The following is a 25,883-nucleotide window of genomic DNA, read 5'->3' on the forward strand; positions in this document are numbered from 1 at the left end:
GCGCGGGAGCGGCGCTGGAGGGAGCGGGGCCCCGGGAAGGGGGGGAGCCGGGGGTGGTGGGGGGCGAAGCGGCGGCGGAGCGGCATGAGAAGGCGGCGCTGAGGAGGCGGCGGCGGACGGAGCGGCCGGACCGACATCTTGTGCCCTCCCCTCCCGCCGCCGGCTGGGTGAGCCCCAGGGGGGAGGGGAGGGGGAGGCGGATTTAAAGGAAAAAAAAAAAAAAAAAAAAAAAAAAAAAAAACGAAGGAAAAAAAAAAAGCACCCCCCTCCCCCCACACCACGGAAAAAGAAAGAAAAAAACCCCAAAACGATAAGGAGGCGGCGGTGACGGCGGAGACCGCGCGCGGAGACGCCGAGGTAACGCGCTGCGCGGGCCGCGGCTCCCTGCCCTCAGGGGTCTCTGCTCCCTCACGCAGCGCTGCGCCGGGGTCGCGGGAAGGTGACAGGGTAGGCGGCAGGAAGGCCACTGTGCCGCGGCTAGAGGAGCTTCCCGCTCGCTCGCCGCGCGGAGGGAGCGACCCGCGGCCCTCACCGAGCGAGGGGCAGCGGCGCTGAGCGCGGGAACGGGTATCGGGCAGCACTGCGTCCACCGGCCCCCCCGGCCGCCATCTTGGCTGCCTCTCGCCGCGGCGCTAGAGGTGGCTCCACCCACCTTCTCCCACGCTATTGGCCGAGCGCGCCCCGTTTTAGCCCCGCGGCGCTGTGCGTTGCTATTGGTAGCGAGGCTGGGACGGGCGTTGGCGGTAGCCAATAGCGTCCTGGCTTTGGTGTGCGCGCTCTGTCGCTCTTTCCGGCCGGGTTCTATTGCTCGGGGACTTTTTTCGCTCCCTGGGGAATGGCGGGCCGCGGCGCTATGGGCCCTCTCACAGGCGCGTTCGTCGCTGTGTTTGTGCCCGCTCCGTGCCCTGTTTTGACTCTATCGGTGCCAGCAAGGTTGCTGTGGCCCTGACAGCGCTCCTGAGAGGAGCTCTAGGACAGCACCTGCCACAGGTTCCTTCAGAGAGCTGCTTAAACCCAGGCCGCTTCTTACACTTCATCCAAAGCCTCACACGACGCCCGGCGTGTGCCACATCTCTGCCCGATGACAGAAATGTGGAGGGATTCATAAAGTGTGTGTGGGTATCAGAGAGGAGAGTGGGCCTTCGGCAGCCCTGCAGCGTGTGTTGGTGGTGGAGCCTGTGGAAAGTGCAGCCGTGGAGTGTAGCTCTGTGCTTTGGGTTGGGGAGAGAGGAGCCTGGAGAGGAGACAGCTGCTGCAGGCTGTTCATTTCCTATGGCACTGTTGATTCAATTTCATGGATGTGTTTCTTCAATACTTCTGCAGGTGTTTGTTCCTCCCTCCCTCCAGAGCTAAGGGGTGGGAGGAGGAGAAAATCTCCTGAGCCTGTGTCTGCTCCGTGCAGACACTGGGCTGAGCCTTACCTAAAGCTGAGCTTAGGGTCCCTTCTCCCTGTGTGACACTGAGATGTTCATCGAGGAGGGACCTTGCTTTTTCTGACATCCACATAGAATCATGGCTGGAAAAGACAGATTCCTAAGTCCAACCCCAGCCCATCCCTACCATGCCCCCTAACCATGTCCCTCAGTGCCGCATCTCCACACGCCACGATGGAAGCTTCCCCAGCATCGCTGCCTTTAGCTGCAGCCTTGTGTCTTCCAGAGGCTCGCAAAGACTCCTGTTGCCAGTGAGAAAATCATTGTCTGCCAGCATGGGAAGGAGAGAGGTTGAAGGAGGCTGAGGTCTTCTGAGGTGTGACTGGATGCTTCTGGTCCTCGGTGCAGCGTTGCACAAGTGTGGATCACAGCAGTATTTAGCCCTCCTTTTACAGGATCCACTTGTGCAGGATTTTTCCTGCGTTGCAATGATATTTGGTATGTGGATCTCTCACATTTTTTTCTGTGAAGCTATCTGTAGTAAATTTAAGCCTTCTGATGGGGCTTGTTTTTCTTAGCTCCTTTTTGCAGACCCCAGGCATCTATGCGCCACAGACATGAAAACTGCTGCTCAGAAGAAGTGAACCATTTCAGAACAAATTCGTGGGATAGAATTAAATTTAGCTCTGGCAGCTTTTTGCATTACAGCCCTGTTGTTCGTTTAGTTGTGCTCTCTAGGAACCTATCCCTCTGTTCCTGGCGTCACACGCAGTGAAAGTGGATTGTGGGGTATTCTTGGAAAGCTTTGAGCACACTGGTGACAGCAAGAGGACAACTTTTTGAACTTTTTGCTTTTATATCAACAGCATTTGTCCATGGTAGGACAAAAGCAGCATAGGCTGAAGGAGTGTTTAACCCTGCTGAAGTCAAGGCAGTTTAGCATTTCAGCGTGCACAGATGCTGTTTGCAGAGAGATTTTTTGTATGTGGCTGGGGAGGTGTTTTCAAGTATGCTGAGAAAATCATGACATTCCTGGATTGCTTCTTAGAAGTTGCTGTGTTGCAGACAAGGTCACAGGGTTTCATCTTGGCATGTCTGAATTTGTTTTATGGCTGCTTTCAAGGCTTTCTGGAGGTGGGTAGTTGTGTCTCTTCCTGATATCCAGATGCCTTTCAGAAATGAGCTGGAATTCTTATCCCAGGCACTGAGTGAGTTCTGGCTGGCAGCAATTTCAGTGCCGTTTTAGATGCTTCTATGTATTGTTAAGTAGTTGTGTAGCTTTGCATATGGGTTGGTTTAGAGCAGCCAGTTACTGTGGTAAAAAGCCCTCTTTGGCTAATTTCTCTGGACAGTAAACTGACTGTGTCTCTAAAGCTACTACAAGAACACCGTACTCTTGGTTTTTCTATCAGCAGGTAAAATAACGCTTCCTTGCAGCGCTGGTTTGGCTGAAATTTGCTCTTCTCTCAGCCAGTCATCAGCTAATGTCTTGTTTTTCCTGAACACAATGTTAATAATGGCTGTGGTCAGGTCATTCCAATTGCTTTATCCTCCAGTGTCTTTATGTTCATGAAACTTCTTGCATCCAGTATCTTCTTCGGTTACACCAGTCAGGTTATACCCAAGCCATATGTCAGCAGGATTTTCTTGGTTTTCCATTTGTTGACCAAGCTGCCTTTAGATGCTGGTTATAGAACTTCTTTTCCTACTGTTTGAAGCAACTGAACTTGTCTGTGACCAGTACAGCTGCATTTCTGCAGTATGCAGGTCAGAAAGATCCTGAAAATCCCAGTGTCTATGTTTACAGGTGGGAATTGTCATCTCATATTTTACATCTGAAAACAAATGATGCTTTCAGATTATCATTACAGGATTGCTGAAAGTGGCACCTGCAGCTTATTTCTGTGGGTGCAGAGGAAATTTTGGACTCCTTTTCCAAAGCTGGTTTGTTTCTTAGTGTAAGTGTCATCTCATGGCAGACTCATGGATAAGAGCAGCAGTGCTTTCAGGAGAAGAGTGTCTCCAGGAATCTGTTACTCCTTTCTGGAATAACTTCATGAATTCTTGCAGGCACTGATCCATGAGGTGATGCTTGCTTTGACTCAGTTGATGTTTGTGAGGTTAAGTCCATCATGGAGCAAAAAATAATGTGACAGATAAATACAAATGCTTTTTCTTGTCTGCAGGTCCCACAGAAAGGGGCCAAAAGTGCTGTGCTCTAAGGGTGAGGTGCTGGTTCAGGCCCCTGCATAGCAACAGATAAGCTCTGGGCTGACTTATCTTCTTGGGGAGATCTTACATTTACGTTTCTTCTTTTCAGCTCTCTCTTTCCTTGGCCTGTCTTGTTACTCTGCCTAGTTCTTTCTGTGCTTTGCACTCTCATCCCTGACTCTGCCGTCCCTTGCATTACTCACTTGGATTCCTCTCCACTTTCCCTCTTTCACCCTCGGATCTCTGGGATCCTGCCGCTGCCTTTCCATCCTTCTTCAGCTCTTCTTGACAGCTCAGCTTCACCCTTCGTTGTTGGGCAGCTCCTTAATGACTGGAACTGACTCTCAAATGATTATCTTTGTTGCTGATTAGCAGTTTGTGAGGGCAGAGCTGGCTTGGGCTTTTAGTTAAGGCTCCACGTGAGCAGCACTGCACAGTTCTCAGAACAGCTTTGTCTAGATGGTGTCTTGCTGCTTTCCTGCTTATACCCCTGTGGATCTTGCATGCCGAACCAGCTCAGGGGCCTGAACGTGGATTGTGGCTTCAGAGGGGCAGATGCTGAGCCTTGTAAGTCCATCTGGATCCATATTGCTCATTCCCATACTCGTTCCCTTTTACTTCTTTGTAGATCCTGCCAAAGAGAAGAAAGGATGTGCATCTAGCACCCATTGCATTGCTCAGTTCATCCTCTGGTTCTTCACAGGCTTTTCTAACCCATTTTGCATGATGTGGAGAACATGGGTTAGCTCAGTGCACATTCTGTCTGCAGGATGGTGTGAGAAACCAGCTACAACTTCAGGAGAAAGGAAGGCAAAGCTGGTAGATGGTTTTTTGACCATGGAACTCTTTCTCAATGTGGGTGAAGGAAGAAGTGGCAGTGGGATGGAGATATGGGTGAACTTCCCTCTGAACTGAGGGAGCACTGCTGGTGTACGTTCTCATGTGGAGCTCAGCTAAAAAAAGAAAAGAAAAAGATTGGCAGGGGGCACTGCTTTTGTAGGGCAGGAGGAGTGCTTTCCTTTAGGTCTGGAAAACCAGATCTAATATTTAGCTCATTATGTGTACTGCTGGGAACTCACAGGCAAAAGAACAGAGAGAAGAACTCCTTGGCCTGTGTGAACTAAACATTGAATGCTGCAAGCAGGTTTAATGAGTACTGTCTGCATTTCTGAGGATCTGGATAGTTTGCTGATCTCAGTGCATAGCAAAGTGTTTACATGAAATTCTCTAAAACCCATTTCTACTCTTCTTGTCTGTTGGTGTGGGAAACATTTCCTGGTTTGCAAGTAGAGAAAGTTGGAGGGTGCTGTGCCTTGCTCTGATATGCGCTGCAGAAATGATTGATATATCCAAAACTTGCTTGTATTTAAGGTGAAGTAAACTCTGCAAGCCAGAAATTGCTGAGGCCTTTAGTTGAAATGCTTTTCTATTGTGATGCCGTGTGCATTTTTCAGTCTGTGCTGCTCCTGTCTGCTTGTCTCCATGGCTCATGCTGGTACTGGTTTGTTGCAGGTCTCTGGTGGACCGCAGCAATGAGGAAGCCTCAGAGAAGATCACGGCAGAACCTGGAGGGCCGGCGTTCTCCCTCACCCTACAGCCTCAAGTGCTCGCCCACTCGGGAGACGCTGACGTACGCTCAGGCCCAGCGCATCGTGGAAGTAGACATCGACGGGCGGCTGCACCGCATCAGCATCTACGATCCCTTAAAAATCATCACCGAGGATGAACTGACCGCCCAGGACATCACAGAATGCAACAGCAATAAGGAAAACAGCGAGCAGCCCCTTTTCCCTTCAAAATCCAAGAAAACACCTTCCAAAGGCAAGAAGAAGGAATCCTGCTCCAAATACACATCAGGAACATCTTTACACTTACCCCAGCCCAACTTCCGTGTGACGGACTCCTTCAAACAGTCAGATGCCCCTCCTCTCCCTGCCGCCTACTACCGATACATTGAAAAGCCTCCCGAGGACCTCGATGCAGAGGTGGAGTATGACATGGATGAAGAGGATCTGGCATGGCTGGAAATGGTGAATGAGAAGAGAAGGGAGGATGGTTATGGGATGGTTTCTGCTGAAACTTTTGAGCTGCTGGTAGACCGCTTGGAAAAGGAGTCGTACCTTGAGAGCCGGAACAACAGCGCCCAGCAGTCCGTCATCGATGAGGACGCGTTCTGCTGTGTCTGCATGGACGATGAGTGTCACAACAGCAACGTCATCCTGTTCTGTGATATCTGCAATCTGGCTGTGCACCAGGAGTGTTACGGTGTGCCCTACATTCCTGAGGGGCAGTGGCTTTGCCGCTGCTGCTTACAGTCCCCTTCTCATCCTGTTGATTGTGTCCTCTGCCCAAACAAAGGTGGAGCCTTCAAGCAGACCAGCGATGGCCGCTGGGCTCATGTGGTTTGTGCCATTTGGATTCCAGAGGTCTGCTTTGCAAACACTGTGTTCCTGGAGCCCATTGAAGGGATAAATAACATTCCCCCAGCTCGATGGAAGCTCACATGCTATATCTGCAAGCAGAAAGGCATGGGAGCTGCTATCCAATGCCACAAAGTAAACTGTTACACTGCCTTCCATGTCACCTGTGCCCAGCGGGCTGGTCTCTTCATGAAGATTGAACCCATGAGGGAGACCAGCATCAATGGCACAACATTCACTGTGCGTAAGACTGCCTATTGCGAGAGCCATTCCCCACCTGGAACAGTGAAAAAAGGGTATTCAGCTGCTACCAGTGGGAGGCAGGAGGGCATTGTGAAGGAGGAGAGGGAGGAGGAAGGCAATTCTGGCCCTCCCAAAGGGTCCCTAAAGAAGAACCAAGTGAAATTGAAGCAGAAGATCAAAAAGGAGCCTAATGAGGGGACTGATGGGCGCTCATCTGTGCCCATGGTGACAGTTGCACAAATTCCCTCTTACAGGTGAGTGTTGGAGCTGGACAGCAGAAGATGAACAGGGTCTGTTCTGAGGACTCGGTCCCTTTCTTTGTTGAACTTGGAAGCACTCTCTCCAGTCCAGACCTAGCAGTAACTGTGTTCAAATTGTGCTCTGCAGGAACATTCCTCACCAGCATTCTTCCATGTAAGTGCCAGGTGTGCACTGGTTTCCCTGCTTTGCCAAGCAACAATCCCAAAATGTTACATAGTACAGATCTTTGGTGGTACCTCACAGGCAAGCATGCATCTAGGATACAGGTTTACATACATGGCTGTGAAACAAGCTGGCAGCTGAATGGAAGTCATCTTCCTACTGATGTGTTTTTTTAATCCCCTCATTTCATAGCATCTTAATTGTTCCTTTTATTGCAGAACATGTTAAACATGTACGTGTTGCAAGCAGCTTAGAGTCTGGCTGTATACTTTTTTTCCAAGCTCTCTTTCAAACAGTGCTGAGTTTTTGTTTGGTGGCTGAGGAAGTGTGGTGATGTGTTGCCAGTATTTCAATAGGCAAACTTTGGAAAACTGCTGATAAGACACCATGTATAATCTAATGAATGGTTTGAAAAGATTAAAATAGGCACTGTATTATTGTTGGGCTCCTGTCCAGGAGTCCAGATTAAGAACATCACAGTGACCCCAGTCAAGTTCTTCTGGCTGGGGTAGTTTTGAAGTTAATCCTTAGAGCTGAATTGGTGATTGCGTACTTTGCTGTGGCAACTAGTTAGAACCTTCAGCCTCACTGCTGCTGAAATAGGGTTGTAGTCTGAAAAGTAAGCATATATATCTTCACAATTTGGAGGCCCCAGATTGTGCCAGTTGCAGCTGTGTTTCAGAGCACAGATCAACATGCCAGCACAAAGCTGCACGCCATAAAGCATCGTTGGGAAGCCAGATGGTATCACCAGGGTTCTAATTGCTTTGCAATTGTTTCCATGACACCTCTTTGCTTCCTTTAGGCTGAACAAAATCTGCAGGGACATCTCTCTCCAGCGGAAGAGCCAGTTCATGCAGAGGCTCCACAACTACTGGCTGCTGAAGCGGCAGGCGAGGAATGGAGTGCCCCTGATCCGACGTCTGCACTCACATCTCCAGTCCCAGAGGAATGCTGAGCAGGTACAGCTCTGCCAGCCTGTCCCCTGGCTCCAGAGCATGGCAAGCATCAGGAGTTAGGAACGGGAAAGCCCTTTAAGAGTTTTAAAAACACACAACAATAGCTCTTCTTGAGTCACTTTTGTTCTCCTGTTGGTTTGCTAATATCTAAATAACTGAGTTGGTGTATCAGTGGGATGTCACTGTGTCACCAGAATTGGTGATGATGAGCCAGCAGGTAAGAGTTTTCCACCTGAGTCAGGAGACTTGGGATTGTGCAAAGGCAAGATGGGCCCCTGCTGCTCTGACCCGTCAGATGAGTCGAAGAACCACATTCCTCACTAGTGATTAAGGATGCACTCATTGAGAAAATGGGTGCTAGCTCCAGAGTCCTGGCCAAATTCCAGTTTGGATCATTCTTGCAGCTTGAATTTCTGACCCTTCCATGAACACTCATAAGCAAGTTTAGACATAATCATCAGCTCTGGCATTCTTTCCTTCCTCCTCTGAGCTGGCATCCAGGGTCAGTTGACGCTGTAAAACAGCACTGTGTTTGGCACAAGCAGTTGGTGAAGTAATGAAATACTAAGACTCTGCCCCGTGACACAGCCAGTTAGTTACTGTGCATTGTACATCTATCTTTTTACTGTAGTTGGAGGAACTTATAGATTTTTGGTTTGCATAAAGGCTGCTCTGGATGAAAAATAAAGAAAATATTTCCCACTCATCAGTTTGAAGCTTGAGGAAGTTCGACATTTCCTTGGTGCATTACGTTAAGTACTTACCATAAGCAAGTTCATAAAAACAAATGTTCTATAAATATAAGCCATCTAGATCATGTGAAGCATTTTTCATCCTTCCCTTGGCAGTCATACAAAAGTGTATACGCTTCAGCTATAGCCTCAAAACCATTTGGAAAGCTACAGATTGAGGAAGGGAAGGATGAACTACGTTGTGAAACCAATGAACCGTGTCCTGGAAACTGTTAGCTCATCTCCCCGGCTTAGCTGTTCCGGTGTGTTTTGGTGAATCTCTTTGTGGCTCAGTTTCCTGGAGGACAGTATTAGCTCTCTTTTTCTGCCATACTTTTGCCTGCCTTGCCTTCGTACTGTAAACCCTTCAGGCTGCTTCTTCGATGTATAACAGCCAACAAAAAGAATTTCCAGCCTCTGTAATGAACTTTGATATAAAGGCAGGGAGAGTGTAAATAAGCATGCAGGATGTTCCTGGAGTTTAGCTACAGTATGACTCAGGCCTAACTTCTGAGATAATGTGAAATCCAGAAAGGCTGCTGTTGTGTGTTCTGCAGCGAAACACTGTGAGAAGGAGGTGATATAATCTGAACAATAAGACAAGTAGAGAAGAGGAAGACTATGAGAGCAATGCATGGAGGACACCTATAAAAGAGGAGAACACAAAGGAAGCCAGTTGTTTCCTCATCTTATCCCACTGTTATGTGTTACAGAAGGAGCAGGATGAGAGGACGAGTGCAGTGAAGGAAGAGCTGAAATACTGGCAGAAACTGCGGCACGACTTGGAGAGGGCCCGGCTGCTCATTGAGCTCATCCGTAAGAGGGAGAAACTCAAACGGGAGCAGGTTGGTAGCTCTGGCCGTCGAGTTGCTCTTCAGCACCATGCGAGCACCACGTGTTGTGGAGCCTCTTTCTCTTTTCTGACTTCCGGATGTGCAGAGCAGTTGTCTGTCCCTCCGTCACAGGCTTGTGCTGCCCAGCCTCCGTCCTCAGAATCAGTGCTGGGCTGCAGAGTGCTGGGAAAGTGTATTTGCATACCTAATGGTAAATTATATTTCCAACCTCTATCATCCCTTCTTGAGAAGAAGCAGTTTTTCTCTTATTGATGCTGCTTGTTGCTAAGCATGTCTTAGCAGATACAGTTTGCTTTGTGTACACAGACTTGCTTTCCTTTGCTATTGAAGTGGTTGATATAATGACATAATGAGGGAATATAAGATCTAAGAAACTAAAACGTTAAAAGAGAAATAAATACTATTATCCTGTTCCACTCTCCTTTGAGTGGAGTCGCAGCGTAAGAGATCAAAACAACACGACAAACTGTTTCCTTGAAATCAAAACAGTGTTAGAAAATCCACAGAGTGTAAAAAATCTATTGGGAAACTTGCTTACTTCTAACCAGTGTTGTTTGGCTCTGCCTTGATGTGTGAGATCTTGTATGTTAAACTTTGTACTCACTGCTCTACTTATGGATATTGTTTGTGTAAACGCCTAAATAGTTCTAACTTTTTGATAACGTTGCTAATTGGCATTGTAGTATCTCAGGATAAGGAGTTCTACAGGATGATTTACCAGCACAAAAAGCATCTTGTCTTCATTTTCAGTTGTATTTTCTTCTAATTTTATGGGGTTTCCTCTTGTTTTGGCTCTAAGAGATTGAATAAAAAGGAGTTCCTCATACAAAAAGTTTAGAGTCTATTTGCTGTCTATTAATGTGCATCCTGCACAGGGAGAGGAGAGGACAAGCTGTTTGCCAGAAATTTCTCAGCAGTGAGTCTGCAGGCCAGTGGTGTGATGATGACCTGAGGTTTCCACCGCTGAGTGGAGCTGAGTTGATGTTTCAGGAGAAACCAGCAGAAAAGTTTGCTTGTCCCATCCTTGGTAACTGTGCTCATCGCTGTTTTCCTGTTCCCAGGTGAAGGTTCAGCAGGCTGCTATGGAGCTACGGCTGACGCCATTCAATGTACTTCTGCGCACAACACTGGACCTGCTGCAGGAAAAGGATGCTGCCCAGATCTTTGCAGAGCCTGTTAACTTGGACGAGGCAAGTCTTCTTCCTAGGGGTGTCTGATGGGTTGGAGATGAGGTATTGCTGGGCAGAAACTCAAGTACTGTCATAATTTGGGAAGCACAAACCACCTTATCCCAAGCTGCTGGTGGACTAAAGAATATTTCAGAGGACTCACAGTGTGGGTATCTTTCTAGGCCAAAATAAGGTTTCTGGTTTGTTTTCTGGAAGCTTCAGTGCGTCTCAGACGAGTAATGTTTTGGAGAGACAATATGTGTGCCTTGCCTGGATGACACAGAAATAAAGTGCTGGCATTGTCCCTTGCAGGTGGAAAGGGCATTCAGAGTGCTTATGATGGGTGCGCTCTAGTTGGCTAGTAAATGGTTTTTGTAATTGTACAGGTTTTATATGTTTAGGTTCCAGATTACCTGGAATTCATTTCCAACCCAATGGATTTTTCCACCATGAGGCGGAAGCTGGAGTCCCACCTGTACCGAACATTGGATGAGTTTGAGGAAGACTTTAACCTTATAGTTACCAACTGCATGAGGTATAATGCTAAAGACACGATTTTCCACCGAGCAGCTGTCCGGCTCAGAGACCTCGGAGGAGCGATATTGCGTCACGTGCGGCGGCAGGCTGAAAGCATTGGCTTTGACACTGATGTGGGGATTCACCTGCCCGAGTCACCCAAAACCGAGGACTTTTACCGCTTTTCTTGGGAGGATGGTGAGTTTTATTAACCTTTATTTTCAGGATGGATCGTAACCGCGTGCCTTGTTCTGAGCCTGTCATTCAGTTTGTGAGAAAACCATGATGACGGTTCAACAGAACAGAATTTTTCCATCCTTCCACTTACATAAGCGTGTATCTGACTCCTTCGTAGCCTCAGGATTTCAGGCAGGCTGGAGCTAGGTACAGTTTAGCTCCAGCTCTTCCAGTGCATGTTTGCCTCAGAAAAGTATTTTATCTGCCTGCAATATTTGATATTTGCCTTGGATGTATTACAAACTTAGTATGTTAAAGAAGAGTGCAATGTGGGTCTAGAGTTTTTTGTTCTGAGCAAAGATCATATGTTTCAGTGTAAATCAGAGCAATGATCATTATGTTCTTGTGGCAGTTTATTATGAAGACAGTTCTGTGTTGTTCAGGGGCTGAGGTGAGACTGTTTTCCTTCTCCGTTACTGTGATTCTCCTGGTTAAAACGTGGCAAATAATCAGGCAGAACACAATGGAAAAACTGACATGATTTCACCTATATTCTAGAATTGCACAGGAAGTGCAAAACATTTCACTGTAGGTAGCAAATTGACACGGGGTAGACCAACTAGATTAGATGAATTGCTATGGGCTGGAAGGGGATGATATGGGATTATGGTACAGGACCCAAGCAGTCCTTGGGAAGACTTTCTATTCCCATTCATTTTTGCAAAGGACCTGGACTGCAAGCTGTCTTGTGTAGGTTGCAGACACTTCTTCAGCTGCTATGTCTGGGACAGTAATGGGAGCAGGAAGACAGTGCAAGTTAATTCAGCTGCTCATTACCCGATGGAGGAAGTCTGGAACTCTAAAGTTAACAATTCCTAAATACCCAAACTAAAGCAATTGGTTCATAAATAGCGTTGATGGTAATGAGGCATGGCTGTGATCCCAAATATCACGAGTGGAGTTCCATTCTCCAAAAAGCCATGCTCTTTCCCTTCACTGTTACAATTTCTTTTGATGCAGTGGACAACATCCTCCTGCCAGAGAACAGGGCTCACCTCACCTTGGAGGCCCAGCTGAAGGAGTTGCTTGAGAAGCTGGACATAGTGAGCCCTATGCGGTCCAGCGGCGCCCGGACACGACGCATGCGGCTCCTGAGACGGGAGATCAACTCTGTTCGGCAGAAGTTGGCCCAGCAGCAGAGCAGGACCGTGGCCAACGGGGAACCTGTTCTGTGGGAAGAGGGGCTGGATAAAACGTTGAGAGAAGAGGACGAGGAAGGGGACAGAGGTGAGATGTTGTAGCAGGGCGCTGCCTCCAGTTCTCTCAGTGCATATCAGCAGGCAACAGCTGCTGTTCATACTACAGGGACAGGAGTGGTTTGGTAGCTCTAGGAATAACTCTTTCTAAAAATGTTCAAGTGGATTCTTTATTCCTTTTGCAGATGATGCCAAGCTCCCACATCCTCCCACCCTGGAGCCCACAGGACCTGCACCCTCTTTCTCAGAGCTGGAATCGCTGCAGGACCCTCCAAAACTCAAACCCATCCATGACAGCAAGACCTTGAACCAGCTGCAGAAGAAGGTGATGTCAGACAGGGATTTCTTTGACAAGAAGGCACTGCAGCGGGAGAGCCAAGCTTTCCAGCTCCTGCTCAGTGACAGCAGCCTGAACGGACTCGCCTTGCCACCTGCAGACAGCCTCATGAGCCCCCCCTTCAGTGGCGTGGGCCGACGGACATCTGTTCTTTTTAAAAAAGCTAAAAATGGGGTGAAACTGCAAAAAGGCCTGGACTGCTCCCTGGAGAATGGAGAGGAACACGAGCAGCTTTTGCCCTCCTGTGCCAATGGGGAGCGACAAACCCGGAAGCGGCCACAGGGCAGGAATTACAGCGAGAGCGATGGAGAGAAGTCACCCAGGCAGGCAGGGCAGAGAGGTGATTCCATGGGATTTATCTTCCCTTTGTCCACATGGAAACTGCAGATTTAGGGCTGAGAGTAGGAGAGCTGCTTATGTGAAGCTCTGTGTGTGGAGGTGACACAGTTGCCATAACCAGAGGTGCCTGAGAAAAGCCCATTCTCTTCTGCAGATTCCTAACAAAGAGCTGACAAGATGTGTCTGTAATGAATTGCACCCTTATTCTCTACTGACTGTTCATGGAGTTTGTGGTAACAGCTCAGCTATAGACACCTCTGGTTTAGATATTTAATAACGAGATGAAATCCAGGGTGGGTCACAATTTATTCTTCTTTTTGCCAGTTATAGCAGGATTACTGTAAGAAAGTCTTCCACCTTAGGAAGGGCGAGCCCAGCTGCCTGCAAAGATGTTGAATGGCCTGGCTAAAGGCTCTGGTGTTTCCAGTAAAGGATGAGAAATGTTGGTGTTCCTGCACTCATGGGAAGCTTTGCATAGGCCGCTTTTAGGAGTGAGTTTCTTGCTGCAGAAAGGTGCCTTTGGTTGAAAGTGTGCAGTGGACCAATGCAGCAAGAGATGGTAAACATTGCTTTTAAACCAGCTACAACCCTCAGTTCTGAGATTGAGATAAAATTATTGGGAAGACTGAGCATGTTCTTTTCAAATTTGACCTACAGGCATCTGAGATCAAATTTAGAAAAACATGCGGTAAAAAGGAACATTTGAGTGACAACAGCGTGATTGCTTTTCAGTTCTCTGTTAACTGCCATCGTGGGACAGCTCCCACACAAAATATTTGAACTAGCTCATACTTCAGATATCTCCTTAAAGTTATTTGGCTGTCAGAGGCTTGTTGGTAAATAGAGTGGGAGGAGAGCAATTGAACACTGGGAACGACTCACCTGAACAGGTTAAAGAAGACGCAAAGGGCTTCTCCGAGGAGAAGCTGCTGGTGAAGGGACTGTAGTGGAAATGCTAAGTTAGGGCTTGAAGCACTGATGGAGCAGCTGGTGGGAAGGCAGGGTCAACCCAGGAGAGCTCAGGTGCCTGCAATGCAGCTGATTGACTGGAAGGAGTGGAGCCAGGATCCACCATTCTCAGACCTCATTTAAGGTTGGCAGTGGAGGTGAGGGTATCTTTCTGGAGATCCCTGCCTACCTGAGGCCTTCTGAAGGTAGGCAGCTTTTCTTCCTTCATTTCTGTATTTGTGGCTGCTGCGTTTGGGCTTATCCTTATTTGCTGCGGTCTAGGGTTGTACCACCCTGCTATTATTATTGTGCTTTCCATCACATTATAGTGTTAGAGGGACTTGCTGTTGTTGCCTGCCAGTACAGAAAGCAAAGAGGAGTTACTCGGAGTGGATAAAGCTTAGAAAGAGAAGCTGAGATTAAAAATGGAATAGCATAGGCATGGCACCAGAAAATCACTGATAATTAGGCAGTGATGTTTTTTTCTCTGCTGATGAAGCAGTGTTTTTTGCTGAATTGCAGCACTGCTTTTGTGATTCACTTCCTTCCACCGTTTCAAACAGAACTGATGTCTCCTAACTGAGGGAGTGTCTGGTCTGTCAGATCTGTGTTACTGCAGAAGCAGGTCAGGGTGATCAGGATTGTCAGAACAAGGTGTTTCCCAGCAGTGTGCTCCTTGTGCTAGTTAAAGCTGGAAAAATAATAGTAGCCTTGGCATGTATTTCCCCTTTGTGTGGCTGTTGAGCATTTGATGAACTCAAGGGCTCCTTTGCTGTCCCCAAACACTTTTCTAGCACTTACTACTTCAAAAGCTGCCTAGTTTTCCATGTGTGGGGAGTAGAAATAATTTTCGTTAGTCACCTTCTGCTTCCAGCTGAGTCTGGAGAACTCAATGCAGAACTTTTCTGCTTTTAAAGCACTCAGTGTCTTTGTGGCTGATCCTGCCTTTCTGGAAGCAGATCATCAGGCCTTGCTGGTATCTGTGTGTTGGTGGTGTTTCTCTGAGCCAGCTCCCATTTGTCTCCTTGGCAGGAGTCACCAATGGCTTTGCAAAGCACGCAGAGAGCAGCGCAGATCCTGAGCGCAGCCCCAGCGCGGGCAGTGGGCTGCTGTTTGAAACCTGCAGGTAAGGCTCTGTGCTCTTTCCCAAATACCTCCTTTCTGGATTAATTGGTTTGACTTCTGTCATTTGACTTCTTTGCTTAAAACCTAGCTTTTCAGGCTCCGTGCTGTCCTGCTGTGCCATAGGTCTCAAAACAGTGCTTGATTTTAAAGTGTTACACTTCTGTTTCTCAGTATGAGTACGTTCTCTTTGCTGATGTGTGTTTTCCTGGGCTTCTTGAGAGCCAAAGCTGCAAAGCGCTTTGATCTCAAGTGAGCAGCCCAGCACCGCAGGTGAAACTGAACATTCACTGAGCTCTCCCCATTTCTACGTGCTTTGTGCCCAAACGTTCAGAGAAGTCGTCATTGCCTCTTCTGTAAGGTGCAGGTCTCCCACAAAATGATTTCGGTACAGTGTTGTTAGACAGGGAGCTGCCTCAGTGGGTGCAAAAAGGAGAGATGTGGATTCGTGCATAGCTGTGGTGCCGTGGGGGCCCTTGAAATCCTTCGTGGCTCACTCCGAACAGGAGCAGGAGCCAGGAGCTCACTTCAAAACCATGTCTTGACCTCGTGGATCCACCTTATTTACCTCAGTTTCTCCATAGGGAAATGAGAGAGGAAACTCTCTCACGTTTCACAGGGGAGTGTGGGGGCTTGTTAGTTGGTGTTTATGAAGACAAAAAGTGCTATAGAAGTGCTTATCGTGGTAATTGCAAGCAATTCACGTAGCAAAAATTACATTAGAGCTATGCTACACCCACGAAACAAGGAATTAAAAAACAAGCTTATGTCTCCTGGATAACTTGTACAGTTATTCCATTTATGAGCAGCTCTGTTTACTGCTTTTTCTCCACTCTTGTTGAGCATCAAATGCACTTGGGTGTTTTTTTAGGAAATTATGAAAAAGAATTACAATAAGTGGAAAAGACATGATTGCTTCACGTGGGATCGTTTTCTGAAATGCTTGTAGTAACGAAGTGGAAGCATGTTTAGGCTGTGGACTGTTGCTGATAGAAAGCAACATGTTGGAGTGTTACTCTGTCCTCTTTGAAGTCTGTGCACAACTGAGTGAGCTCATGTGACTTCCAAGCATCACTGTGTCAGCTGTGCAGTACAAGGCCTTGGTTGGGTTCCTTCTTTGTGTTAACAACAGGGCTTTTGTTGGCCCCCTTCACTGCTCATGGAGAAGCTGAGATGATGCCCAATGTGCTTGCACCAGGGGAGACATTGTGCTCAGGTATTCGGTGTTCTTATCACACCAGGGATGCACTAGTGCAGTTAACTTCCAAATTATAAACAGCTGGGGACGGTTTATTTGGTGTGTTTTTAAGGGTAATCTGTTTTTCCCTATTCTGACAGTGGTTTGATGCCTCCTAAGCGAAGTCGAGGGAAGCCAGCCCTTTCTCGGGTGCCCTTCTTGGAAGGTGTGAATGGAGACTCTGATTACGGCAGCTCAGGTGAGAATGGCTCGCAGGAGCTCAGCTTTACAGGACACCTCTGTCGTGTCCTGCAGCACAGAGGGCTGACATCCTACCCGAACCAGGGGAAGCAGTTCTCAGTGCATGTTGGAAGCCGGTCCTGCAGGAGCTACCCAGGTTACGCAGGCAGGATGCTGACCTGTGCTGTGTGTTAACATGCTGCTTTTGACTAATTCAGGCTATTGCGTGTTTGCTTCTGCTTTCACTTGTGCTGGTTGCCTGTGCCCTGAGTTCTCCTCAGGTAGGTGCTTATTGTTAGTCTGGAGTGATGTGCCTGGCGCTGCCCTCTCCAGATTTACAACTAGTTCTCTGTCACGACAGTGCAATGCAAACAGTAAATCCTAATTATAAGAGATGTCTCTCTGGAGATGACTTCATAGCTGTTTCCTCTCCTATTGCTCTTTCTTTTCAAGGTCTTGGTAACAAAGTCAGTATCTTTGTCAGACTGCTGTACAGCGGTGTAAGTAAGTAGCACTCCTAACTACCCAAAGCAGTGCAGTAGTGTAGCAGCACTCCTGTGACCAGACTCTCATCTTGGTTATGGTTTGTCGTTGAAAGAGTTACTGCAGGTTTATGATGGTGCTGCTGAATCAGAATTCAGCTTTGACCCTCCTGCAGGATCTAGGATGGAGTCCCTTGACTGCCTGCACCCAGTGCTCACCACCCTGCTTGGAGATAAACTTACGGAGTGGGGCTGTATTGGTAGAACTAGTATCATTTTGTTCTGTGTCTTATAAGATTATTTCGTTAATAGATGAATATGTTTGTCATGTAATAATGGTGAAGCCCATCAGATCTGGCTTCGCAGTACATTCGTGTTGTATTCAGTGTTTTCCAGACTCGGTTTGACTTCTGGTAAAGTCGTGTACTGTCCATTCCCCAGGATGTGAGCACTGCTTGCTGTGAGATTTGCAGTAAGGCAGATTGCTCCTTGACCAGGAGCTAGCAGATGAGTCATTCATGTCTTGAATGGATCTCCTGCAACGTTTCTTACCTGAGTTTGAAAAAATTGTTAGCTAACACTTCTGTCAATGGGAACCAGGCATTTCCTGCAAAAATCAAATAGTCCCAAAGCCAGTGACATCACAGCAGTCTGGGCATTTGCATTTTGGAGGAATGAAAAAGAGCTCTCTGAACAGTGGCCCAAAGCAATCTCAGATGCAGCTTCATCAGTTTCACTGAGGACAGATCCGGCTTGGTGGGCCTTGGGCCCTCCTAAGCCATGTGTTCTTCTGTCCCTTAGGCAGAACTCTCCTGATGTCCTTTGAGAGTCAGGCTGAGCTGGAGCCCTTGGAGCTTGTGTGGGCAAAGTGCCGTGGTTATCCCTCCTACCCTGCCTTGGTAAGTACCTTCTGCTCTCTTGCAGTCTGTAGCAGCAGTGCAGGCAGCCCAGAACGCAGCACTAGTGTGCAGCGTAGCCAGACGTAAAAGAAAACTTCCCAAAACCATGCAGTATGTGGCTGGCTTTTTTCTTCCCTTTGCACTGTTAATTTTTCCTGTGCTCACTGTTTCAGAGCATTGGAGAGAATTCACAAAACACTGCTCTCTCGGTGCCAGAGGAGGTCTCTCCTCTCCTGTTCACTCTCCAATTCACATCTTGTAGCAGTGTAGATCTGAGCAATTCCACTGAAGCCAATAGAACTGCACCAAAATGGATCTGCTGTGAAATATGTCATGCCTGCTGAGTGCAGCACTGATGTTGAATTTATTGTTCAAGTTTGGAGAGGGAGGGAAATCTTTTGCTGAACACAATGCTGACTTTGTCCTAAATGACCAGTTATCATATGTGCACCTGTATCCACACAGAACCTACTTCCTTTTCCTTTTCCCAAGTTCACATGCTCGGTTTTTGGACTGACTGGTTTCCCTTCCACAGGAGAAGCCTTGAAGATAGGATGCGTAAGCAAAACTGCTTGCTCTGCCTCAGTGTCTCTTTGTAAAAAAATTTTCCTAAGTAGATTTTAATAATCTAGCTTGGATAGACTGAAAGAGCAGGAAAAAGAATACATTTTCTGCAGTTCTTGAAAGGGTTTGTGCTTAAATGTCCTTCCTGTGTCACCAGATAATTGATCCCAAGATGCCACGTGAGGGGCTGCTCCACAATGGAGTCCCCATCCCAGTCCCACCCATGGATGTGCTGAAGCTGGGGGAGCAGAGACAGACAGAGGCAGGCGAGAAGCTCTTCCTTGTCCTTTTCTTTGACAACAAGAGAACCTGGTGAGTGGATGCAGACAGGCTGGGGCCTCTGGTGAGTGCCATGGCAGAGAAGAATGTTTTGATTTCCTCTTTTAGTAGAGGGGAACACACAGGTACCACTGTTACGGTCATGTTACATGGAAATTGGCAAATTTAAATGTGCAGTTGTCAAGAAAAGTGAGGAAGATGGCCTGCTTTTCCCAGTCCCAAGAACAGGACATCTCCATTGCCATGGTGAACAGCAGAACGTCCTCCACCTAGAGATCACATCATCACAAAATTACTCAGGCACATGAAGAGCCCTGGGCTGCCAGTGTTGGCTGCCTGTAAAATGCACTGAGCTGAGATGTGACCCCCAGGGGCTGGACTTCATTCAGAAAGGTGCTGCCCTTCTTAGTGTGATGCTTAACCCGGGCTAATGAGTGCACACCAGACTTGGTGCAGACTGAGGGCTTGCAACTTGAGACTTTTTTGGTCAGCATGGACGTGGGGTGTGAGTACTGGAAGCTGCCTGTTTCTGGATGATACTCAGGCAGTTGCACTCACCCCAGCCGTGGTGCTTACAGGCTCCAGGAAGGCTGAGTTCTCTGGTGGTAAAACTTACTTGGAATTCCCTATGTCTGCTGCTCTGTGGGATACAAAAATTTCCCAGTTTCCCCTGGAGCTCTAAGGAGAATTGAAAGGTTTGAGGAAGGAGAGTCAAAAGAAATCAGTGCTCGTGCAGGAGGGTATTTTGGCTGCAGATGCTTCTCCCGTGTCCAATGCTGGCATTTAAGCATTCACAGCACTATTGTAGGGGGCTAATTTTTTTTTTTTTTTTTTTTGAAAAAAAGTAAATCATATGAAAGTATCTGTTCCTGGGGAGAAGTGACCAGTGATTAATTGCTCCTGAGGGGCCGGAGTACTTGGCCACGTCTTGGTGGCTCTCGGGCCGATCCCTTGGCCTGCTGCAGCTGTGCAGCAGAGCCGGCACACGGAGCAGCCTGCCTCCTGCAGAGAGCTCAGCCAAAGGCTGCAAGAGGCCTGCAGGTGCTTGCTCTCCTTTTCCCCCATCCCTGTCCCGATGCCCTTGGTGACAGGGTTTTGTGCTCTCCTTTCTGCTGCAGGCAGTGGCTTCCACGTGACAAGGTCTACCCTCTCGGCGTAGATGACACTGTGGACAAGCTAAAGATGATGGAAGGACGAAAAACCAGCATCCGCAAGTCCGTGCAGGTGGCGTATGACAGAGCCATGATTCACATGAGCCGCGTGCGGGGGGATCATCCCTTCGTTCCGTCCAGCTACCTGTGAGCGTTGGGCGGCCGGTCCTCGGTCCTCCTCCAGGCGTCGCTGTGTCGGCACAAGGAGCCCGGCGCCGAGCGGCCGAAGCGCCCCGCCTTCCCAGCAGTGGGCGGCGCTCCTCGAGGTGCCCGGTGCGCGCCAGGGAGGCCGTGGGGTCTTTGTGAACGTGTCCTGCTGGAGAGCTGGCAGGAGACGAAATGTTCGGTGTGCGGGGCCAGGAGCGAGGCGTTAGGAAAAGCTGCTGGGTGGCGGGAGCCACGGTGAGCTGCTGCAGCAGAGCTCGACGCTGAGATGTTTGGACCTCGTGCGCACTTTCTTGCCGCACTTTCTTGCTGCTGCCTCCTCCGTGCTGCCAGGAGTTTGGGTGTCAGTCAGCCCTGAGTCATTCCCTGAACCCATCGCCCCTGTAAGCAAACCAGGATCCTGTACAGAAATCACAGCTGGGCTTTCTTGTGCCAAACTTACTCTGACCGTCACTGGCCTTTTTGTTTTTCTAAATGAAATTGATTGTCCCATCCCAGAAATGGTAGCAGGGAGGCAGTATCACGATTTTCCTGCCTACATACATCGTGCTTTACGTTAGATTTCTTGCATTGCGTTTGGAAATGAGTGAGGTATTTTGGTAACTTTCCCCTCTGCTGCACACACATACATGCAGGTGCACAGAGCTTTAAATATGAAAAACAAATTACCTGTGGTGTTTTTTGGTGTGCATTTATGGCCTAGAAATGTATTTGGTAGTTTCACACTTAAATTCGGATTTCTGTGACTATGCTCATTGCAGTAGCAGTTCATACCATGGTTTAGTACAGCCTTGAGTCTAAGCAAAGATAACTTCTTTTTCTGAAGAAACGAAGCTGATTCTGGAGGTGCCTGTGCTGGGGCAGCTCTGCAGGCAGTGAGGTTGATCAGGGTTGGAGGGAGACGCATCGCTTGTGTTGCTGGATGCACATTTGGTGTCAGGCTCCTCTTCCGTTCTTCTTTCTGTCTCTTTCAAGTTCTCCTCTGGCTTGGTTTGGGTTGAAACCAAGCACTAAGTAGAGCACACGACCATTTTGCCTTTTTGCCTTCTCTCACATACGTGCATCCCTTCCTGCTGTGTGGGTCTCCAGCATTGTCATCCATTAAGAAACAAACCAGCCTGGCTCTGCTGCAGCCCCTCTTTACTTTCTGAGTTTGCGTTGCAAAAATGGGCAGCCGATGTTTGGAAACAGACGACAAACCCTTTTCTATTAGCCAAGGACTTAAAATTTCTCTGATCTCTTCTGTTGTGTGTTCCCTTTTTCTGCTTTCCCATTTTAAGAACCAAAGGTGCAGAGCAAGATTGTAGATTGAATATCACCATTTTGCTTTTTAACTCGATATTTTTTTATTATTTTAACTTTTTCATACTGAAGAGAATGTGGGGTCAAAATAATAATACTGAATAGTGGGGAGTAATCACTGCCATTTCTACGTGGTCTACTTTTTTAGAAATACCAATTCTTATACATTGGGACGCGGAGCCACACTTTAAGGAAGATTCCTTTAACATGCAGAGACGGGGCATAGGATTTTGTAAAAATAGAAATAATGCCCCTGGGGTGTGGCGAGGGAAGGACGTTCTGTATATAGTTGTACAGTACTGCTCTAAGTTATTGAGACTTACTGTCACCGTTCTTGAAGTCCTCAGTCGTGTCGCTGGGTCTTTTATATGCACACAGTGTAACTTAAAGGAACATACACTTCTCTGGGTGGTAACGCAGCTGTGGACTTGTGACCTGTGTACGTTTTCAGAATCTGGGATATTATTATTTTTTTGGTTGGTTGTTTTTAAATGACATTTCAGAACGGGAAGTGGCTGATCTGCTGTTTGCTACGGGCCCGAGACGTGACTGTCACTGCTGTAAAGCACAGATTGCTCTATTTATTGTAGAAAGTGAGTTTATTTGCTTTCTAGAATTGTTTATATCAGATGGTATAAGAGAGGTAATAAGAAAATCTATGCTTGTAAAGAAAAAAAATGCTAATTTTACCTACTATAATCTGACTGTCTGAGACTATATTTTCTCTCTGAGAAATAAATGTTCTACAGTATTAAACAAAGGATTTCTGCTGCTGTGCTTTTTGGGTAGGCAGTGATGGCAGCAGGTGCTGTGGATGTGTGAAGGCTCTGCTCAGTGCCACATCCCTGCTGAGGGGGAAGTGGAGGCAGAGCAGGGCTCCCTGGTTCCTGATCAGGCACTGCCGTTCCCACTCACTCTTTTCTCCCCCCTTTAGCAGAGGGAGCTCAGCCCACCTGCTGCTGCGCAGCTGACACACATGGGCTGATGCAGGCATGAAGCAGCTGTGAAGAGGAACAAAGGGAAGGAGGACTTGGAGGGAGGGTGGCCTCACAGTGCCTCCTGCAGGTGAGTTTGTTCCTTGCTGCAGGAGGGGACCCATCTGGCAGCCCTTGGCCTGGGGTGGCTGCAGAGCCCCATAGGGATGGGAAGTGGGAATGTGGGGTGTGAATCCCATCTCTGGGCTCTGCTTGTGGGTCTGGGGGCTCCTGCAGCACCAGGATACAGGCAGAGTCCTCCAACAGATGGAGATGGGAGCTAGGTGCTCCAGTGTGGCTCTCTGAGCATCACTCTACCCTGAGGAGCATTCTTCTCCCTGTGCAGATTCCAGACCTTCTCCTTTTCCCTCCACATGTGTGACCTGACCCAGCAGAATGAATGAAGGACAGTTTCTGTAGCCAGGAGGGTGTTGTGGTGCACAGCTGCCTGGCATACACCTGCAGTGTATATGAAGACATAAGAATGCAGTAAAAGGTGAGTTATTAACATCTTTGTTAATGTTTTCCACCTGTTGCAAGAAGGATCAAGCTCCCTGCAGCTTCCTCCTAGGGAAGGTCTGAAAAGCAGTTCTCTGCAGCCCTACATCAGTGCCTGCCCCTGCACTTCCCTGATGCCATTTTTGGGTGGGATTATTACATACTAATAAAACCTTCCCTCCACCTCCTTCATCATTTCTTCCTTGTCCTTGAACAAATGAAATTATGACTTACTGAATTATTCAGTGGATAAAAAGTTTCCATGACATTGGCATCTCCCGTGCCTGGAACCATCAGCAACTGCCCCCAGCTTCTCCCTGTGAGCCAGAAATATAGGAAATGAAAGTGAGGAGCCATAGGGAAAGGATTAAAATCACAAGAGCAGAGATCTTACAGTGACTTTGTAGGGTCTCAGGTTTTTGTGTTTTTTTTTTTTAGGGAGGGGAGGGAGCAGGGACTATGCTGTGACTTCAACTCTCAGACAATTAGTGCTTTCCCTTAGTATGGTGCTAAAGGGTTTTGTGGAGAGGGAGAATAAGGCATGAGGGAGGAATGTGACTTACCCGAAGGCCCTGGGGGCAATGAAGGAGCTTTTGTGCAGTCCACACACAAGCAGGTGCCAGACCACCCCGTCCTGCGCTCAGCCCGAGCTTCTGTTGATATTTTTTTCTTTTTTTAATGAGTTATGTCAAACTGCCAAAGAGCAGCAAAGGTCTGGCTCAGAGAAACCACAGAAGGTGCACACTGAAATAAAGGAGAAGTCTAACTGCCCAAGAAGAAAAAAGCAACTCTGGAATAGGAAAGCAGTTTCTTGAGACACTGGAGTTTTATTGGCAACAAGGCTCTGCTTTTCACATGCTCAGCCCCTGCTGCCCCTTCCCACAGGGCACCTCCATGTTCTGCCCCAAGAAATGTGGGGGTCATATTTCTCCCCCCCCCTGCAGCCCTCCGCAGGAGGGAGACAGAAGGAAACCAGCCTGATAAAACATTCACAATTGGTTTCATTTAAGAACCCAGGGTGGTTTCTGGCTGCGTTCTCTCGGAGGATGCATCCGCACTGTGGGGAGCAGTAGGCACAGCCAGCACCGCACTGGGGATCTTTGGTGCTCAAGAGCCCACTGGTGGCACTGGCACCATGGTGCCCTGCAGCACCATACCCTGTATCTCCTCAACCTGCTCTCAGCTCCCATCCCCTTCCAACTCCCACGCTCCTCGTTGCAGGGGAAGCCTCGAGATGCACGTTTCTGACACACATCTTCCTGACCAACTCAACACTCCAAACACGTCAGGGCAGAAATACCCGTGGCTCTGACTTCACCCCACTTCCAGAGGGGAGGTGGGAGGCCATGGAGAGGACAGGGAGAACGAGGGACCCACGTTATAAATATAAAATCATATCTGCTACAAATGGAGGACATATATTGTACATCTCTGACCCATATACACAAGAACACAATATACACAGAACGCCTCGGAAGAGTGGGGGCTGTGCAAGGAGTTTCAGAAGTCCCCCTGCTGCCCTCCCGCCGATGGCACATCAGAGCGTCTCGTCACAGCGGTGTGCATCATGCAGAGCACATGGGGGGGGTTAACCCCACCGTGCCACCACGCTGTCTCACACCTGAAGAAAGGCAAAGAGGAGGGAGAGGAGAGGGCAGGTGGGAGCAGCTCCCTCATGAACCCACAAGGCTTGAGGAATGAAGCTGGGCCCTGAGAAACTTCTCGCCCTGCAGCCCCAGGGAAGTTCTCCAGCCAGTCACTGATAAGGCATTTTTGTCTGGGAGCTGGATCAAACTGCAGCTGAAGAGAGAAGGGAGCAGACGGGGCAGCACACACATGTGAGGCACGAGCATGTGTGTACACAGGTGCAGCAGTGGGCAAACGTGTCACAGCATAGCAAGGCAACCAGCAGCTGGACAAGCCCAAGGCAGGGCTGGGAGAGCTCAGTTATCTGTAGAGCTGTCCCCTGCCCCTTCAAGCTTCTCTCCCTGGCTCAGGCCCCCAGCACAGAGTGAAATACTGACAGTGGTTGGAGTGGCACATCCAGGTGTGTGGAGTGGCAGACAGGCACGCAGAAGAGTTGAGTCAACGTGAGCTTTGTACAGCGAAGAGCAGCTCCCAGCTGAAGCATCCGAGGACGTGGATGACAAAATGCCACAGTGATCAGATGGGCCAGGAGGAGGAGGTGGGCAGAGGAGGGAGTTGAGTCCTGGCACCTATCGGCGGTAATGATTGGGAGCGTCTGCAAACATGTACTTGAGTCTGTAGGCTTCAGCAAGGAGGAGCCCGATTTCTTCATTGCCCCAGTGTATCGTCGGCAGGTTTTGTAACAACATTAGAAGGCCCTGGAAGAGAAGATGCTCACACTGGGGCAGCTGATGGCAAAATACAGACCCAGAGGAAGCCCAGGGACAGAATGAACAGAGGCAGCAGCATTCAGGAGCTTTGGGTCGCCATGCTGGCAGGTCTGAAAGGCTCAGGAGAGCATTAAGATGTGCTCGTGTCAAGTCTGAACAAGTGAAACACCCTCAGAAGCCCTCAAACCTCTTGCAAGAAAGGGCGCTCCCATCCAGTGTTACAATCAGACAGCAAAAGGCAGCCACTGTAGGACTCACTGCGCCCAAAGCTCAAACCTAGGAAAGAGCTGGTATTTGTCCAACTGCTCAGTCCTCCGCCCTGAGCACAAAGGCTACGGGTTACTTCTGAGCAAAACTCCTGAGACTGGGTGATCTTAGAGCCAGTTTTGAGATGACAGCTGAGCTGCCGTCACATATCCATATCCATTGCGGGCTCCCACCCGAGGCAATTCCCTCCCCTTTTGCCCAGAATTAGCCCCACACACTGGGGACTCACCTGGAAGTCTTCCTCATCCAGGATCTCCTTCCGCCACTTGATCAAGAAGGCGGCACAGACATAGAGGTGGAAATGCGAGAACCCCTCTGGCTCTGACTGTAGGCGACAAAACTCTGGGTCAGCTCCTATGGCTCTGCTGGAGCACAGCTCCTCCAAACATGTCCATGTCCCCTTCAGCTGTCTATAAACACCCCAGAGGCCACGCTTTGCTCCTCTAACCT

At 48.5% G+C, this 25,883-nt stretch overlaps 2 protein-coding genes across 6 annotated transcripts in view; one reads left to right on the forward strand and one right to left on the reverse strand.

Annotated features, from left to right (window-relative positions):
* Positions 1 to 106: 106 nt before the first annotated feature.
* Positions 107 to 22,097, forward strand: BRPF3 (bromodomain and PHD finger containing 3). Of its 3 annotated transcripts, none has more exons than XM_042837383.1 (13): positions 107 to 167; positions 5,097 to 6,501; positions 7,476 to 7,632; positions 9,074 to 9,205; positions 10,276 to 10,404; positions 10,785 to 11,097; positions 12,097 to 12,363; positions 12,518 to 13,009; positions 14,989 to 15,082; positions 16,417 to 16,514; positions 17,779 to 17,876; positions 18,598 to 18,752; positions 19,838 to 22,097. In XM_042837383.1, the coding sequence occupies exons 2-13, from the start codon at positions 5,117 to 5,119 to the stop codon at positions 20,019 to 20,021; spliced, it is 3,504 nt and encodes a 1,167-aa protein (XP_042693317.1). In that variant the 5' UTR covers positions 107 to 167; positions 5,097 to 5,116; the 3' UTR covers positions 20,022 to 22,097. The 3 variants fall into 3 exon arrangements, with proteins under 3 accessions (XP_042693317.1, XP_042693316.1, XP_042693315.1); XM_042837382.1 differs by lacking the exon at positions 107 to 167 and adding an exon at positions 253 to 357; XM_042837381.1 differs by lacking the exon at positions 107 to 167 and adding an exon at positions 3,879 to 4,151.
* TBC1D22B (TBC1 domain family member 22B) overlaps positions 21,360 to 25,883 on the reverse strand; it is a 16,430-nt gene continuing 11,906 nt past the window's right edge. Inside the window, exons 12-15 of one of the 3 annotated variants that reach the window (XR_006171784.1) lie at positions 25,663 to 25,758; positions 23,373 to 25,154; positions 23,044 to 23,126; positions 21,362 to 22,770 (exon numbers count right to left, since the gene is read on the reverse strand). Coding sequence is in view for 1 of the 3 variants with exons in the window: in XM_042837404.1 (XP_042693338.1) it covers positions 25,026 to 25,154; positions 25,663 to 25,758 (225 nt within the window). In the remaining 2 variants the exon portion in view is untranslated. Of the gene's footprint in view, positions 25,155 to 25,662; positions 25,759 to 25,883 lie in introns of all 3 variants that reach the window. The other 2 variants (XR_006171785.1, XM_042837404.1) reach the window with 2 other exon arrangements.

Source organism: Centrocercus urophasianus, unplaced genomic scaffold (genome assembly GCF_019232065.1).
Source record: "Centrocercus urophasianus isolate 14NV4802_14NV808 unplaced genomic scaffold, USGS_Curo_1.0 seq_70, whole genome shotgun sequence".
Classification (NCBI taxonomy): Eukaryota; Metazoa; Chordata; class Aves; order Galliformes; family Phasianidae; genus Centrocercus; species Centrocercus urophasianus.

Excerpts from the sequence above, each read along its gene's own strand:
- BRPF3 (XM_042837381.1), top strand. The coding sequence starts at position 4,088 with ATGCCGAACCAGCTCAGGGGCCTGAACGTGGATTGTGGCTTCAGAGGG. Across the intron at positions 6,502-7,475 it reads GCACAAATTCCCTCTTACAG|GCTGAACAAAATCTGCAGGG; the intron begins GTGAGTGTTGGA and ends TGCTTCCTTTAG. Across the intron at positions 7,633-9,073 it reads CCCAGAGGAATGCTGAGCAG|AAGGAGCAGGATGAGAGGAC; the intron begins GTACAGCTCTGC and ends TATGTGTTACAG.